The 16,851-nt window shown below is 49.7% G+C and overlaps 1 protein-coding gene across 12 annotated transcripts in view; it reads right to left on the bottom strand.

Annotated features, from left to right (window-relative positions):
- Positions 1 to 16,851, bottom strand: part of MYCBP2 (MYC binding protein 2) — a 2,065,574-nt gene that overhangs the window by 205,046 nt on the left and 1,843,677 nt on the right. For all 12 annotated transcript variants that reach the window (XM_086934832.1, XM_086934837.1, XM_086934835.1 and 9 more), the window contains one exon: positions 16,540 to 16,668. In XM_086934832.1, coding sequence (XP_086790958.1) covers positions 16,540 to 16,668 — 129 coding nt within the window. The remainder of the gene's footprint in view (positions 1 to 16,539; positions 16,669 to 16,851) is intronic.

Raw genomic sequence — 16,851 nt, 5'->3', positions numbered from 1 at the left:
CTCTTGCGTTTGACTTCAGTAGACAGCCAAGACATCCACATCCTAGTGAACCTGGGCTTTAGAGATGGTTTGAGTAGTATCTGATTGAGTTCACACCTGTGATATCTATGTAGGCAGCTGATGAAGCTATCCACTAGAAAGCTGAGAATTCCCTTCCACCTCCAATGTGTGACACCAAAAGACAACCTTTTAAGAAAAGAGTATATAAGGATCTCCACTGATAGACCAACAGAGCGGATAGGAATGACAGCCATCCATTCAAGAAAATAATACAAGGCTGTCTGTATCGATTACAGGCACCTTTAAACTGTTCCATGACATTAAACCATCTATCATCCTGTCATATATTGTCTCAATGGCGGAGACAATTTGGAATATTCAGTAAGAAAAAACTCTAGATTTGAAAGGGCCAGAGAAACAATATCTGATGTACAGTATTCAAAAATCTGTACAATCTATAGGCATGCTTTATAAAACAAATATAAATTGATAAAAATAACTGGTTGGAAAGCGCTGGGGGTAAAATGAAATAATTGTGGCATACATGGCTTCATCTCCTGGCAGCATTGCTGGTGTCTCTATAAACAGAGCTGGAAAGTATTTATTATATGATGTAAATACTCTGCATCCCAATGCCTTACTCAAAATGCAGACTGGAATTAGAGTCCTGTTCAGGATCTGGAACACTAACCTTTTTGTGGGGTGGATAACTCTGATAGAGCCACCGCTATGTTTTTAGGGCATTTGAGATCTGAGCTTCATTAAAGAAAAAACTAGGTCTGATACCTCTACACTGAGCCTTTATTGGCCCATCTCTTCTGTCTATTTCAATACATATCTGAAGCAAGCAAGAAATTCTACATTCAATTTTGAATCTTTCTAGAAAATATGGATATCCTTGCCCTGATATGATCTGGTTTTTACCCCCTTCACAGTCATGCATCAGTTTCACTCAATGTAGGAAAGTGCCTCTTTTTGACATGGCACCCCCACTTTTTGCCAGGCCATTGATGTGACTTTGAATAGAAGTGCAATGGGGTCCTGCTAACCAGGTAGCCAGTGCCAGATCTCCTTCTTAAAAACTGAATAAATATTCTCCCAATTGGCAATAACTTTATCATTCTCAATAAGTCCCTAGTAAATGGTACCCCTGGTACCTGGGGCCTGAGGTACTAAAGAGGGTCCCCAAGAGCTGCAGCATGAATTGTGACACCTTAAGGGATCCCTCATAAAACTCATGCAAGACTGCCATTGCAGGGTTCGTGTTATGGTGCAGACAAAAGTGAAAACACAACATGACATCCCTGTGTGCCATGTCTGAACTGGGGTGGCAGAGTGGGCTAAAAACGGTGATGGATTAAACCCAGATCGGTTGACTGGGTGTGAGTGTTTTATTGGTGCAGATGCTCCGTCCATCACCATCCCCTTTTGTACCGCTATGTCCCCTAACACACAAGTTACTACTTGTGTAACGATATATCTGTAAGAGACATTAGTTATAGATTCCTTACCTTAGAATATCCCCAAGCGTCAGACTGGATCCAGAAATGTTTGCGTAGCAGTACCCTTGCTCGTCGGTAGGTGTCGTCTGCGGCTCCACGTCCGTCGTCGGGGGCGCTGTGATGACTTCGTCGGAGTACTTAGACGCCGCCTCCGCATGCTGACGTCAGTTCTTAGACACAGCTTTTCCGCGCCAGAAACGCAGAGCTATGCTAAAAACCAACACTGGAGCCATTGAAACTAAGGCCCTGAAAGGGGATGACCTTAACCCTAGATATTGGTTCGCAGAACGGGGAGGATGGGTGGGTCGGTAAGGATTCTATCACTAACTAATGTCTCTTACAGATATATCGTTACACAAGTAGTAACTTGTGCATCTGAAAGAGACACGTTAGTGATAGATTCCTTACCTTAGGATAGATACCCCAGCAATACCAACCCCGGTGGTGGGTCTGTGAACCAATAATTACACCAGAAAGTCATGGAGGACGGAACGGTCAAAGAAGCCTTCCCTCTGGACTTGGCTGTCCAGGCAGTAGTGTCTTACGAACGTGTGCAGCGAGGCCCACGTAGCTGCCTGACATATGTCCTGCAAGGAGACTCCTCGGCCCAGGGCAGTAGTAGCCGCCGTGGCCCGAGTGGAATGGGCCCTCAGCCCAGCAAGAGGTTCCTTTTTAGCCAAGGAGTAGCACACTTGGATGCACAACACGATCCACCGAGAGATGGTCCGTTTGTGCACCGCCCGTCCCTTCTTAGCGCCCACGTAACCAACAAAGAGTTGGTCATCCACCCGGAACTGGTGTGTGCGATCCAAGTAGAATGAAAGCGCACGTTTTGGGTCCAGACGGTGGAGCCGCTCTTCCTCCTTTGAGGGATGCGGAGGCGGAAAGAAGGTGGGTAAGGTGATAGACTGCCCGATGTGGAAGGCTGTAACTACCTTAGACAGGAAAGAGGGTTTTGTCCGCAACACAACCTTGTCCGGATGGACAGAACGGAAAGGAGGTTTAGAAGATAGAGCCTGGAGCTCACTCACTCTCCTGGCAGAGGTGATGGCAACCAGGAAAGCAGTCTTCAGAGTAAGAAGGCGGATAGGACAGTTGTGAAGTGGCTCAAAGGGAGCGCACATCAGAAAAGTAAGAACCAGGTTCAAGTCATACTGAGGCATCAAGAAAGGAACAAGAGGAAACGTATGTGTGATGCCTTTCAGGAATCGACTAACAACAGGGGACTTGAACAAAGAAGGTTGATCAGGCAGCCTTAGAAAGGCTGAAAGGGCAGAAAGGTAGCCCTTGATAGTGCCCATAGCAGAGCCCTGCTGGGCAAGAGAAAGAAGGAAGAAAAGAACCTCAGAAAGAGGGGCAGAGAGAGGATCCACAGCCTTTGCTGTGCACCATGCCACAATTCTGTTCCAACTGCAGGCGTATACCGACTTTGAGGAGGGACGCCTGGTTGCCAGAATGATGTTACAGACTTCAGGAGGCAAGTCAAATGGCCTCAACTGTCGCCGCTCAATCTCCAAGCATGGAGGTGGAGATTGGACAGGTTAGGGTGGAGAACCGTCCCCTGCTGCTGTGATAGAAGGTCCTCCTGAAGAGGCAGACGAACCGGGGGATCGACTGACATACTGAGTAGCTCGGGATACCAGTACCTTCGTGCCCAGTCCGGAGCCACAAGGATAACTTGTGCCTGGTCGCGCTTGATCTTCTTCCGCACTCTGGGCAGAAGTGGTATAGGCGGAAAACAGACCGCAACTCCATTCGCGACGAACAGCGTCTCCGAGTGAGTGCCGCCTTGGAAATTCCAACGCTCAGAACTGATGACATTGCGTGTTCTCTTCGGTGGCGAATAGATCTAACCAAGGCTCTCCCCACTGCTGAAAGAGGCCTTGCGCCACGTCCGAGTTCAGACGCCATTCGTGATCCATCATGCACCGGCGGCTGAGTTTGTCCGCCCTGGCGTTCAGAGAACCTGCCAGGTGTTGAACCACCAGGGTCACACCCTGATGTTCCAGCCACTGCCAAAGGCGCATAGCTTCCTGGCAGAGGGTCCACGACCCCACCCCGCCCTGTTTGTTGCAGTACCACATGGCGGTGGTGTTGTCAGTGAACACCTGCACTACACTCCCCCGGACAGAGGGGAGGAATGCCTTGAGTGCTAGACGAATCGCCCGCAGCTCTAAGAGGTTGATATGGAGCCGGGACTCCGCCGGAGACCAGAGGCCTCTGATCTCCGCCTCTCCCATGTGGCCTCCCCAGCCCTGGAGGGACGCGTCCGTCACAACTACGTGCTCCGGTTGGGGAAGGGAGAGGATCTGCCGCTGACCCAATCGCGGTCCGTGAGCCACCACTGCAGCTGTCTCGCAGTGCCCTCGGAGATCAGGACATGGTCGGACAGGTTGCCCTGATGCTGGGCCCACTGAAACTTCAGGTCCAACTGCAGAGCCCGCATCCGCCAAAGAGTTTGATGCACTAGATGGATGCAGGAAGCCATCAGCCCCAGCGTCAACCTGACCGAAACTCAGGATCAAGGCTGAAAGATTGGAATCAGAGCCTGTATATCCCGAACCCGCTGTTCGGGTGGGTAAACCCGAAACTGCGCCGAGTCGAGAACCGCTCCGATGAAGAGGAGCTTCTGAGAGGGACACAGGTGTGACCTCGGTACATTAATGGAGAACCCCAGCTGGTGCAGGAGGTCTGCCGTCGTCTAGAGGTGGCTGACGACTGTCTGGGGCTAGCCCGCCTTCAACAACCAGTCGTCGAGGTAGGGGAAGACAAACCCCTAACCTGCGCAGATGAGCTGCGACCACCGCCATCACTTTCGTGAACACCCGTGGGGCGCTGGTAAGGCCGAAGGGGAGCACAGTACACTGAAAGTGCTTGTGGCCTACCGTGAACCGCAGGTAGCGCCGGTGGGCCGGCAGGACGGGGATGTGGAAATAAGCGTCCTGCAAGTCCAACGCTACCATCCAGTCTCCTGGGTCCAGGGCAGCTAAGACCTGAGCCAGAGTCAGCATTTTGAACTTCTCCTTCTGGAGGAAGCCGTTAACGTTCTGTAGGTCCAAGATAGGGCGTAGGCCCCCTTTGCCCTTCTTGGGTACTAGAAAGTAGTGGGAGTAGCAACCTCATCCTACTTCTGGCCCAGGAACGCGCTCGATGGCCCCCTTGGCCAAGAGGGCCAAAACTTCCTCCTGCAGAAGCCGCAAATGATCCCCCGATACGCGGTGGTGTTGCGGTGGCATGGCTTGAGGGATCATCTCGAAGGGGAGGGAGTAGCCCCTTCAGACGATTTGCAGCACCCACCTGTCCGATGTGACAGTGCGCCAGTGGGAGTGGTGATGGCGAACCCTGCCTCCCAATGGCGTCACATGTGCCGAAAAGCACGGACTAGGAGGGTTTTGAGGTGGATGCTGCGGGGGAGGGTGTGGACTGGCCTCGCCATTATCCCCGACCGCCTCCACGGCGATTTCCATGGCCGCCACCACGTTGGACGTTAGTCTGCGGTGCATGGCTGGCAGCACGTGTGGGGGCGCCCGTACCTCCAACGGTGACACCTGAGGGACCGGCGCCGGTGAGGTCGTTAGGTCAACCGGCGACAACCCGGATCCCGAATCGGATCCAGTGGGGCCCTGCGGTGGCGGACCCGAATGAAGCCGGCGGCGTCGGGGCCGAAGCACCCGACGGCATCGGGGCCGAAGCCCCCGACCCGCTAGGGGCCCCAGAAGGGTCCGCTGGGCCCGAAGGCGCAGCGGAACCAGTCGGGGAAGAGAGGGACCTCATTGCCATGAGGAAACGCTCGATCTCCCTCGGCGTCACGTCCTGCCCAGGGACCGGAGGGTGTGGAGCAGGCCGCGACGCCCGCGACTCCGACAGAGCCGCGTGGGCGGTGTCACCTGAACCCCCGGCCGCATCGCCCGAGCGTCGGGGGGGAGCCAGAAGAGCGATGACTTCTCTTCGACTTCTTGTGCTTACCCGACGACGACTTCGACCCGGAGGAGTGATGCCGACTCTCGGAGCTGTGATGGCTCCGACCCCGCGACCTGTCCCTCGACCTCCTGTGGGACCGGGACCTCTCGCGGCCCGGGGCCGACTGCCAGAGTTCGAGTCACTTGCGGGACCGCTCCCGCCTAGCTTTCAAAGTCAGGGCCCGGCAGTCGGGGCAGGTCTTGTCGTCGTGGTCGATGCCGAGACAGTGGAGACACCGACGGTGAGGGTCGGTGACCGACATCAGTCGGTCGCAATCCTCAGAAGGCTTCAAAGCTAGCATCCCTATCGGCACCATCCGGAGTCGCAAGACTCAAGAAAAATGATCAAAAGTGATCAAAAAGTCTAGTCAAAAAGTGACTAAAGTACTGCTTTTTCCAGATCAGCTCTTGCTGGCGCGGAAAAAAGAAGAACTGACGTCAGCACGCGGAGGCGGCGTCTAAGTACTCCGACGACGTCATCACGGCGCCCACGACGGACGTGGAGCCACAGACGCCTACCGACGCGCAAGGGTACTGCTACGCAAAAATGTAAGGATCCAGTCTGACGCCTGGGGATTTTCTAAGGTAAGGAATCTATCACTAACGTGTCTCTTTCAGATACTGCATGTACTATTGCAAGTCACCCCTACAGCAGGCCTTACAGCCCTAAGGCAAGGTGGCGTATATTACATGTGTGGTCATATCTGCATGAGCAGATATGTCCTTGGGCTGGTCAGTTGCATTACTGCCAATACAAGTGAACAGGAAAGCCAATTTAAACAAGTGATGGACACTGGTGAAAATGAGTTTCCAAGCTACATGATGGCTTCACTGAAAAAGGGGATGTTTGGTATCAAATATCTCGTTTTCACAAATCCACCCTGATTTCAGTACTAGTTGATTTGTAAATACATGCCCACAAAGGGCACCTTAGAGTTGCCCCCTGAAAACCTACCAGCCTCAAGTGTGCTGGCTGATTGGTCTATGCCAGCCTGCTACCCGGAACAGGTATCTGATCTCCCAGTGTGAGGGCATTTGCTCTCAGGAGGAGAGAATCAAAGCCTGCTCGGGAAGAGGGTGTTCACATCACCTCCTACAGGATGACCTTCTGATTAGCATTTCAAGGCAGGAAGGCTTCAAAGAAGCCACCGCCTCCTTTGAAATGTGAATGTGGCTTTCCTAAAAGGAAAAGAAGTAGACCCCCTTTGTCCAGAGCCTGTTGGTGGGTAAATTAGCTTGTCAGGTAGGTGTGCCTAACCCAGGCTAGTACCCCTCCTAAGGTGGCCTAATCTGAAGTGGACACACCTTTTAAGTGTTAGCTATCTTTGCGATGGCTAACTTAGGAACCCTGGGACAGGTTACGCCCACTTCCCACAGGAAGTGATCATATAAAGGGCGTAGTGACCCCAAGGGTAGATAGCCCATTGACTACTAACACACACTCCCCTCACACCCCTAAATTCAGTATTTGGGGGGGGGGGGGGGTTTCTGGCACCAGAAAATCAGATTCTGCCAACCTGAAAATAGAAGACAGATGTGAAGTCGCAAACAGAAAGAATAGAAGATCCAGCAACTGACTTGGTACCAACACTGTTGGCCTGCCTGCTGATTTTGACAAATTCGCCAAAAGGTGAATTGTTCTGTAGCTGCTGAGTCCCTGAAGCCTGGGAGACCTGCCAGCACTTCACAAATGGAACCAAGAACTCCAATGAAGCAGCAGACTTGCTCCCCTGCACCCATCCAAAGAGACCCAAGAGGACTTCAAGACCATGAGAAAACCGGATTCCTAAAGACACCCCTGCACCTGTGCCCCTGGCCCGTGGAGAAGAATATGCCCCGACTACAAACATCATGAGGCCTGAGCTTCCCTGTTGGTTCAACCCAACTAACATCTGAGGCAAAGCCTGAAGCTTCTTTACGTGAAGACTGATCCCCATTGACAAACATTGGGCACCCAACGCTGAATTGGTCCCCTACCACCGGCAGCCCTAGTGCCGCTGGTGTTGTTATGCTGGTGAAGTCTTGGACCTTGCCCATCACTCACCTTAACTGTTGGAGATTTGTCCCGTACGTTGCTGTACTGTACCTGATGGCCGTACTTGTTCTCCCCCACAGGTAAGATAACATTACAGCTTCTGAAAATTGCACTGTGTCGATTTTTTAAATGCAAAAGTATTTCCATTGAAAAACGTACTTACCTGATCGAACTGGTTCTGGTGCCTAAATATATATAAAGATATGAGTTATTTTTATAAATTGGTGTGGATCTCCTTATTGAGTCGTGTGCTCAATTTATTGACTATTGTGTGTCAGATACAAGCCACATAAGCCACAGGCTGCTCGACCACACTACCCCCTAGAAGAGCACCTTGGGATTGCAAAACAAAGCCCCTGTCCACTCATAAGGGAACCCCTGCACTCTTTGCACGATATATCTCATTTTGATATATCACATAAAGAGCCAGCTTCTTACGCTCACCATCCAATATAACCTAATATATATAGAAGATGCTAGCGGCAATGTGGCTGCCTCATACTGAACAAGTTACTTAACTTCAGTAACTATCTTTCTGGTGGATAGTCTATATAACAATAGATTCCTCAGCTTAAGAAAATTCCCCAGACTGTATCCTATAACTTTTCATAGCAGTGCTCCCACATAACAGGTAGGTGAGGCTGTGTGTAGGAGAGTAGGGTCTGCTATCCTATGGTCACCCCAAATTTTTGCTTTTTGCTTCACTGGTTTATGACTTAATGTGGCTGTGGGCCTGCCAATCAGACCCACAGCCTGCTGTTCTCTCTCTAAATTTACGCCAAGGCACTTTAGGTGCCTTACCAATTGGAACATGGATCACCTTGTGAGCCCCTGTTATTTTTGTTATGCTATTTTATTTTTACTTATACCGCGCACAGCTGCCCCAGCGAAGGGGCGTCCTGGCGCTTTGACAAGGCAAACACAACACAGACAGAAGGAAAAAAGGCCACAGGAATAGCATGAGAGCTAAGCAAATAAGAAGGTCTTGATAGCACGTCTAAACTGAAGAAGGTCATCAATGGCCCGAATATGAAGAGGAAGGAAATTCCACCAATTCGCCGCTAGCACTCGAAAAGATCGGCCACAAACTCTACTCAGCCTAAAGCGCTGAACTACAGCCAGATTCTGACCCAGGGATCTGAGGGTTCGCGGCGGTACATAAGGTGTCAACAGATTCTCCAGAATTTGGGGAGACGTACCCTTAAGGATTTTAAACGCAAGGCAGAGAACCTTGAATTTGATCCTCTGATTTACAGGGAGCCAGTGGAGAGAGTGCAAGGATTTGGAAACTGAGCACCGCCTAGGCAGACCCATCACCACTCTGGCTGCAGCATTTTGAACTCGCTGCAGCCGGATGAGTTCTGACTGATTAAACCCAGCCAGAAGCGAGCTGGCCTAGTCCAGCCGGGACAGCACTGATGCTTGAACCACCAGTTGTCTGGTGGAGGCCTCAAAAAATTTGAGAATAGGTCTGAGTCCTCTGATAATGCCATAGCAGGAGGCCGCCACCTTCTTGGTGTGACAGATGAAACTGAGGGTCGGGTCAAGCCAGACCCCAAGATTTTTTATCTCCGAAACTGGAGAGGGGGTCACACCTAGTTCAGAAGGCCACCACTTGTCACCCCCCAGCCCCGCCTGCTTGCCGACCACCATAACCTCAGTCTTCTTGGTATTTAACTGGAGACAGTTGGAGTTCATTCAGTTGGCCACTGCCCGTAAACCGTCACGGAACCTGGGAGCCTCCATATCTGAGTCCCCACTCAGCGTGACCGCCAGCTGCGTGTCATCAGCATATGAAACCATCGTCAAGCCCCATTGCTTGACGACCGCAGCCAGCGGCCTCACGTAAAGATTAAAAAGAGTGGGGACTCAACGATGAACCCTGTGGGACCCCCAGGTCCAACGGATAGGATTTGGACTTACCAGGTGGAATCGCAACCTGGAATGACCTTTCGCAAGAAAAGACCGAAACCAGCATAGGGCAGAGCCCTTGACACCTACTTCCTCAAGTCGCTGAAGTAAAATGCTGTGCGAGACCGTGTCGAACGCGGCACTGACATCTAATAACAATAGTCCCGCCGTCCGACCCGCATCAAGCACAGAACGCAGATGTTCGACCATAGAAAGTAGGGCCGTCTCCGTGCTATGGCCCGCACGGAACCCATTCTGGGTAGGGTCAAGAATGTTAGCCCTGGTAAGATGGTCTGCAAGAATGCCATTCACATGGGCCTCAGCGACTTTCGTGGCCCAAGGAAGCAAGGAAATAGGGCGGTAGTTCTCAGGTTTAAGGGGGTCAAGTGTAGCTTTCTTCAAAATAGGTGTAACAACAGCCTGCTTCCACCTAATGGGGACTACACCTGAGGAAAGTGACAGATTGATCAGAGACAGCACCGGAGTGCGGCATAATGGTGACATATTCTTAAGCTGAGCCGGTTTCAACGGATCTGCGGGAGATCCTGACTTAATTTTAAGGCTCAGGGAATCAAAGGCCTCCATAGATAGAGAGGGCAGGATAGTAAGACACTCACTGCCTCCCAAGATGCATCTAACCCGCTCTGAGTTTGGAGAGCCTGTCGAGAAGGTTCAGTAAATAGCTTGAACTTTTTCAAGAAAAAAGGAGGCCAGACCCTCACAATGAGAGTCTGAACATATTTCTGCCGCCGTTGTCCTCTTAGCCATAAGATCCTTTAACACCTTAAATATGAGTTTCGAAGGATTAGAGCTATTTTGAAACTCTTGGGCATAAAAGGCTGCTCGTGTTCTACACACCGCCCTGTGGTAAATTTTAATTTTAGCCAGGTAGCAGGCCTTCAGTTCAGGATCAAACGATTTCCTCCAAAGCCTTTCCGCCTGTCTACAGGCTTTTTTAAGAGACGCTAAGGCACTATCGTACCATGGGCTGGGCTCTTTCGAACGACATTTGGACCATACCAAAGGGATCAAAGAATCGAGGGCACAGGAGATCCACTCACAAAAGGAATCATATTCGCGGTCAACATCAGTAAAGGGGCCCAATGGTGCCTCCTCCAGCAGATGGTAGAAGTGCTCCAATTTCAGTTTGTTCCAGTGGCGTTTAAGAACTAATCTGTCCTGGGGTATAAAAGGAGCTTCAGAAATGGGGAATGTCATTTTCATCAACAGATGATCTGGGTAGGGCAGAGTGCTCTGACTCTCTCTAAGTTAGTAAAAAAAGGGTCAAGAATGTGGCCATCTCTATGAGTGGGGGAAATGACCAGCTGGGAAAGCTGCAAGGCCTCTAAATCAGCCAAAATGCTCCTAATAGGGGGCGAGGACGGGCAGTCAAAGTGAAGATTAAGATCTCCGAGGACATTGAAATTAGCACATCCTAATGCCTCCATGCTGATTAGATCCGGGAGAGCAGCCCTAAAAGCTGAGTCGCAACCCGGAGGGCGATATATATTAATAGGCCAGAGAAGGTAAAGTGATGGCTAAACGAAATTTTAAAAAGGGCACTTTTACAACCTGGGAGTTTTAAGGCCTTCCATTCACATGGATAACACAGCTTAATGGCCATTGCGATTCCACCCCCTCTGGTAGCACGATTAAGAGGGAAGATGGAGTAGTATGGGGGGATGGCCAAATTAAGTATGGAAGAATCCGAATCCTGCAACCAAGTTTCGGTCAAGAAGAGCACGTCAGGAGACTCGTCTTTGAGGAGGTCATATATCTCCTGATGGTGTTTTACCAGTGATCTGACATTCAGATCACTGGTAAAACACATAGATGTACAGTGTACCCTAGGTACCCAGGGCATAGGTCCATCCAAGGTCTACCAGGGGCTGCAGCACGTATTGTCTCACCCCTGGCCTGGCCTTACTATTTGACACAATTGGCTTATCACTGAGCTGGGGCAAGGTGGTGTAATCACCCCTTGCTTTAGGTATAGTATCTCTATATCTAACACATACAAGGACACACAGTAACCTATAAGTCAATCCTATGGCAGGCCTTATCAATCCTGGAGCCAGAGTGCTTGGTTATGTGTGAGATGGTGCTCTAGCATGAGCTGAGCCTGTCTGCAGCTTCCGGAACCATGTCCTTTAGCTGTTTCCTGATAGCGTCATACCATATACTCTTAAGTGCATTAAGAACCTCGCGGTTAAATGCTAACTCTGGTTTGACATTATCAAAACATGTCGAGTAAGGTGTCATACAAATTGGAATACTACCCCCTCGCCAATTCTGGCGACGGTGGTAGCATTCCACCCTTCTAGAGGGACACGACATGTACAGAACACGAACCCCGGTTAAAGTTAAACAGAGCCTCAGCATCACAAAATGGATGCTGCCACCACGGACACAAGTCTGACCTCCTGCTGCTGGGAGTCCTTCCAGCGAGGGAGGCTTGGACAAAGGGTTTCCTGCCTTTGGGAGGTGCTAGCACCACCCCAGACAGGATTTTGTGTATCTGGTTAAGTAGGGCTGAGCCCAGCTCTTAAAGTCAGAAATCTGGGCATCACCTTTGATGCAGGTCTAAATTTTATGGCACACGCCAACAAGACTGCTGCAACTGCTCATATGAAACTTAGAATGATCAGGAAAATACTACCTCACCTACCTGACACTGCTGGGAGAACTCTGGTCAGCTCACTAGTCCTGTCCGCACTGGACTATTGTAATGCTCTATTCCTAAATGCACAATCCCGGGTGACTAACAAGATGCAGTCAATTCAAAATGCTGCCGCCCGGATGCTGGCGGGACTTCCCAAGTTTGCATCGGTTTCAAACACCATCAGGGAACTTCACTGGCTTCCGATACGCAGCCGTATCAAATTTAAATCATTGTGTATTCTTTACAAGGCACTCGATAACCAAGGTCCCCACTTCCTTAAACATAATCTTCATCACTATATCCCAACCCGTTCCCTTTGCTCCTCTCATCACAATCACCTAGTAGTGCCTCGTACTAGAACAGTCACTTGGGGTGACAGGCGCTTTCTGGTTGCCGCCCCCAAACTCTGGAACACCCTTCCTCTTCACATTAGGACCAGCCTTTCCCTCTTCATATTTCGCAAACAACTTAAGACTTGGTTATTTGACCAATAGTTCTACTTTTTGAAAGGTCTTCTTAAATACTGATCCATCCCTTAAGCCAGCGCCGAGACGCCTAAGGGTATTCGCCGCGCTCAATAAATGTCAATAAATAAATAAATAAATAAATAAATAGAATCAGACATGCCCGGGGCACACAAGGTGTCCCCGTGCATAGGCCAGTTCAAACCGGTGCTGGGGCACTCCAGCCCCAGCCCTGCCGCGAAACTGGACAAAGGAAAGGGGGTGTAACCACCCCCCTTCCTGGTCCCACCCATAGGAGGGACCTAATAGGTAGTCCAGCCCCTAGATTTGGCTTAAAAGTAGGAGCTGAGATCCAAGACGGCAGATTACCCTGAAATTCGACTACATAAGAAAAAACTCTGGACCTTCAACGTTCTGCTGCTCAGAAGACTGAAGAATCTCCCTTGCGGCCAAGGAGTGGCCACCCTGTGAATACAGGCACCATCCAGCGATCAACGACTGCTTTGCCGCCGCCCGAGCCCAGAGCCTGACAAGAACCAGACCCCCTGACATCTAACAGCCCGATCCACAGTCCCTGCTAAGCTGAGACGAGTGGAGGTGACCGGAGACGTGGGACCGGACCTCTTGAAAAGTCCACGAGAAGCTGACTGCGCAGCACCTGAGGCACCCTCATCGCTGTGCTTGGGGTCTTAAGAAGCCCCACCACCGAGCTACATTTGCACCAAGGACCAGCCCTCCAGCTCTCACAAGATCTACGTGGGGCCCTTCTGCTTTGTTCCATTCAACGCGCCTATCCGGTTGCTAGTCCGTTGGCTAGTGGCCATTTTGGCGACCAAACGACAACTTTCCACCGCTGGTCTGGTAACTCCAGACTGGCCCTTGCTGCTCCCAAAAGCAGCAACCCCTCTGACCTTGCTGGTTAGAGTGAGAATCCTTCTCTGTTTCCTGTGTGGCTTGCATCAACCAAGGCCTGTTTGCTCCAATCAAGAAGCCGACTCCGCCATCAACTAGAGTCTACGTGGGGCAGCTCGTGAGTGACTCCTGGTCGTCACCTAGTCCACGCTGCTGAAGAGACAAGCTTCAAGACATCACCTGTTGGCACCCGACAACGCCTGCTTCCTTCCTGGTTCCACGCTGTCACTGGCTAGTGACTGTGAACATTGTCCCCTCTGCTTTCAGGTCTTCATCACTTCAGATCCACCCTTGGATCCACCGGAACTCTTCACATCAGGTCGCCTGCAGCATCAACACTACAAGGCTCCATCTGGACTCCTGCAGAATCCCGACACACTTTGGCTCCACTGCACCCGCTTCCTGTGGGTGAGGTAACGCTGGCACTCCGGTGCCCCCGAGTAGTTTAACACTCCTAGTGTCTAGATTCCAAAGGGTTAAGTCCTAGACTGACCGGAAGACTTCCTACCTTCACCTTTTTAACTTTTACGCATCCATTGACTTCAATGTAAACTGCTTCTAACTTTGTGCACTGCAAACCAGATCCCGTGGGCCTCCTAGTTCCTAACTTGCGTTAGCACAGCATAGCCCCAGCAATTCCCAAGGCCCTAGGCCTTACTTCCTTTTGACTCGTGGTACTTATACCACTTCTTTGTGGAGAAGTGTGGCTCACTGGTTAGAGGAGGCAGACCTGGAAGCAGAGGTCAGCCCGGGACCAGGGTTCAATTCCCGTCTCGGCGGGGTCTTGGGTCCTAAAATGTCCATGGACTCGACAATTCTCGCTCCGGTGCCTACTCGATTCACGGGTTCACACTCTGCGACTCTGGGCAATAGCTTGCTTAATCTCCACAACGGCCCCTCGCGGCGGGATGCCTGGCTTTCACCTTGCGGATACCCTGCTGGGGTTATCTCACAGGGGAATACCAGGACGGGTTCCGTAAGCAAGCGCTTAGAAACCGCTTGGTGATTTGCGCTATATAAATTCCTGTACATTCTTTAGTATATGGTTTTAGGGGCCACCCAGGCCTATCCATGTTTGTGCCACTTTTGTATATATATCATTTGAATTGTTTTAACGTGTTTGCTTCTGTGCTCATAAAGAGTTCAGGAGACTATTTGTAGTAATAAATACATATATATTTTGAATATATATCCTGTGAGGTGTCCTTTCACTTGGTGTTCAAGGGGGTTACATATGGTAATACCGCTGGCTTCAAATGCCAAAAGAGTTTAGCCTAAGGCTGCTTTGTCCACGCTACCACTAGGATAGCTGGTCTATAAGGTTGACTTACAACCAATCACCATAAGGGTTGTTTGGACTGATAAAAGGTGGTCACTAGAACTAGTGAACATCATACATCAGGGCAACTTCTCACACTGTACAGTTCCATGTTTGCTTTTTTTCTGCCCTGGAAGTGTCTAAGGAAAGACATATACAAGTGCCACACCTACGAGTTGATGTCAGTTTCTGGCTTGAGTTGGTTTGTGCCCTTGGACGTGCAGCACAAAACAATTGAAGGTAGCAGTATGCAGATGTCTAATGTAGTAGAGAGAGACCATTCCAGAGAATAGGGAGGTGGGAAGGCAGTGAGAAACCTGTGGTTAGATCGAGTATCTTCCAGAAAGAGCTTTATTGGGGGCAAGTTACATATTCTTCTGATGGCTACTTAAGCCACAGATTCCTCATCTGTAGTCCAACAGACAGTTGTGAATTGAAACAAAAGCAGTACCTACTGAAGGTGGAGGGTCTAAGGAGTGGCAAGCTGAGAAGTCTTGCATGACCCAGCAAGCTAAATGCCCTCTTTCTGTTGGATCTATCAGTCAAGGAAGTAGTGCTGTGTGAACGTATGCACGTCACAGCGTGACAGATGGAATGGAGCATTCCAACACAGTACTGGCCGCCTTAGCCTGAGTGGAATGAGCTCGCAAGCCTTCTGGAAGCTGTTTTGGACCAATGCGAAGCAGGTCTTAATTTTGAGGACTGTCCACCTAAATGGAGTACTTTTCTGCACCACCTTCCCTTTCTTCGTTCCGGAGAACCCCATAAAAAGCCGACTTTCCACCTGATGGTCCTTAGTGCGATCAAAGTAAAAATGTAAAAGTTCTTTTGGGGTCCAACCAATGGAGCATCTCCTCTTCTTTCAAGGAAGGAAAAATAACGCTGTAATAGTGATGGATGCCCAACGTGGAAAGGAGTCACAACATTTGGCAGGAAGGCTGTATGGCCTTATCACAGTTTGTCTGGAGAAAAGGTGGCGTAGGGTGGTTGTACCGAAAGGGCCTGGACTTTGTCAGGCAACAAGCTGAAGTGATCGCAATTATTAAAACAGTCTTTGAGTTCAGAAGATGCAACAAGGAGCTGTGCATCAGCTGGAAGGGAGTACATGCGAGAAACATTAAGATCAAGTTCAGGTCCCCCTCTGGCAATACAAATGTTAGGGACTGGCTAGATGCTGTCTCACCAGAACATTTTCAGATTCCTCTCTCCTGTGGTGCTCACCTTGAATGTTCCTAACACTATTAATAGACAAACTGTGGCATCTTCACCCCACTGTTATTCTTGGACCCCGAATAAAAGGACGACACAAAGCAAGTTATCAATTCATATTTTGAAACAAACCAGCGGTTTGTGGACACATACGCCATGCTTTGGTGATGGCAGGGATGTGAGACCTAGATATTTGCTGGTTGTAGCCTCTAGTTCTCTACTGTCTCCCTGGTTATGGGTTTTGTACATATGTGCCAAAATGTTAAGGCATTTTAGCTATTGAATTTTAGGAGTGCCAACTGAACAACTTGAGAATTAAGAAATATTTGGAAGACTACAGTAGTAGTTCAAAACATGCAGTAAGTCTAAATAAGTTCTGTGATAAGCTGTAAACATAAGTTAAAAGTGTACACCACTAATCTGGCATACAGTAGAAACACGGTATAAAAGTTGTTTTCAGATTAATTCCTTGCTTTTAAGTACCTGTTTGCTACTCAAACGTTGTCATTAAATGTTGAATGAGAAGCAAAAATATAAGGGAAACTTCTAGTGATTGTTGAAAGCTACCTGTCGTTGATGTGTTTTCGTTCGCCGGTGGAGATGAAGGAACCGGTCACAATCCGTACACAAATTTCCACATGCATTACACAAGATAATGGCTGCGGTTTCTCCATCATCATGGTTGTCGCACATTGGCTGAAATAAGACAGAAGCAAACCAAATCATTTCAAAGAAATGGATAAGAAACAAATGCACTATTTTTATTGGGCGCATTGGACAATAGACTTCTAGGCTAAAGTTAATCTGCAAAGACAGAGCTAATAACAAGGTCAAAGCTAATAACAAGGCCAAACTTTGTCGAGGTAAAGGAAAAAGTCT

This window comes from Lissotriton vulgaris, chromosome 8, assembly GCF_964263255.1.
Source record: "Lissotriton vulgaris chromosome 8, aLisVul1.2, whole genome shotgun sequence".
Classification (NCBI taxonomy): Eukaryota; Metazoa; Chordata; class Amphibia; order Caudata; family Salamandridae; genus Lissotriton; species Lissotriton vulgaris.
The sequence above is the reverse complement of the archived record's forward strand: the minus strand, read 5'-3'. Positions and strand labels throughout refer to the sequence as shown.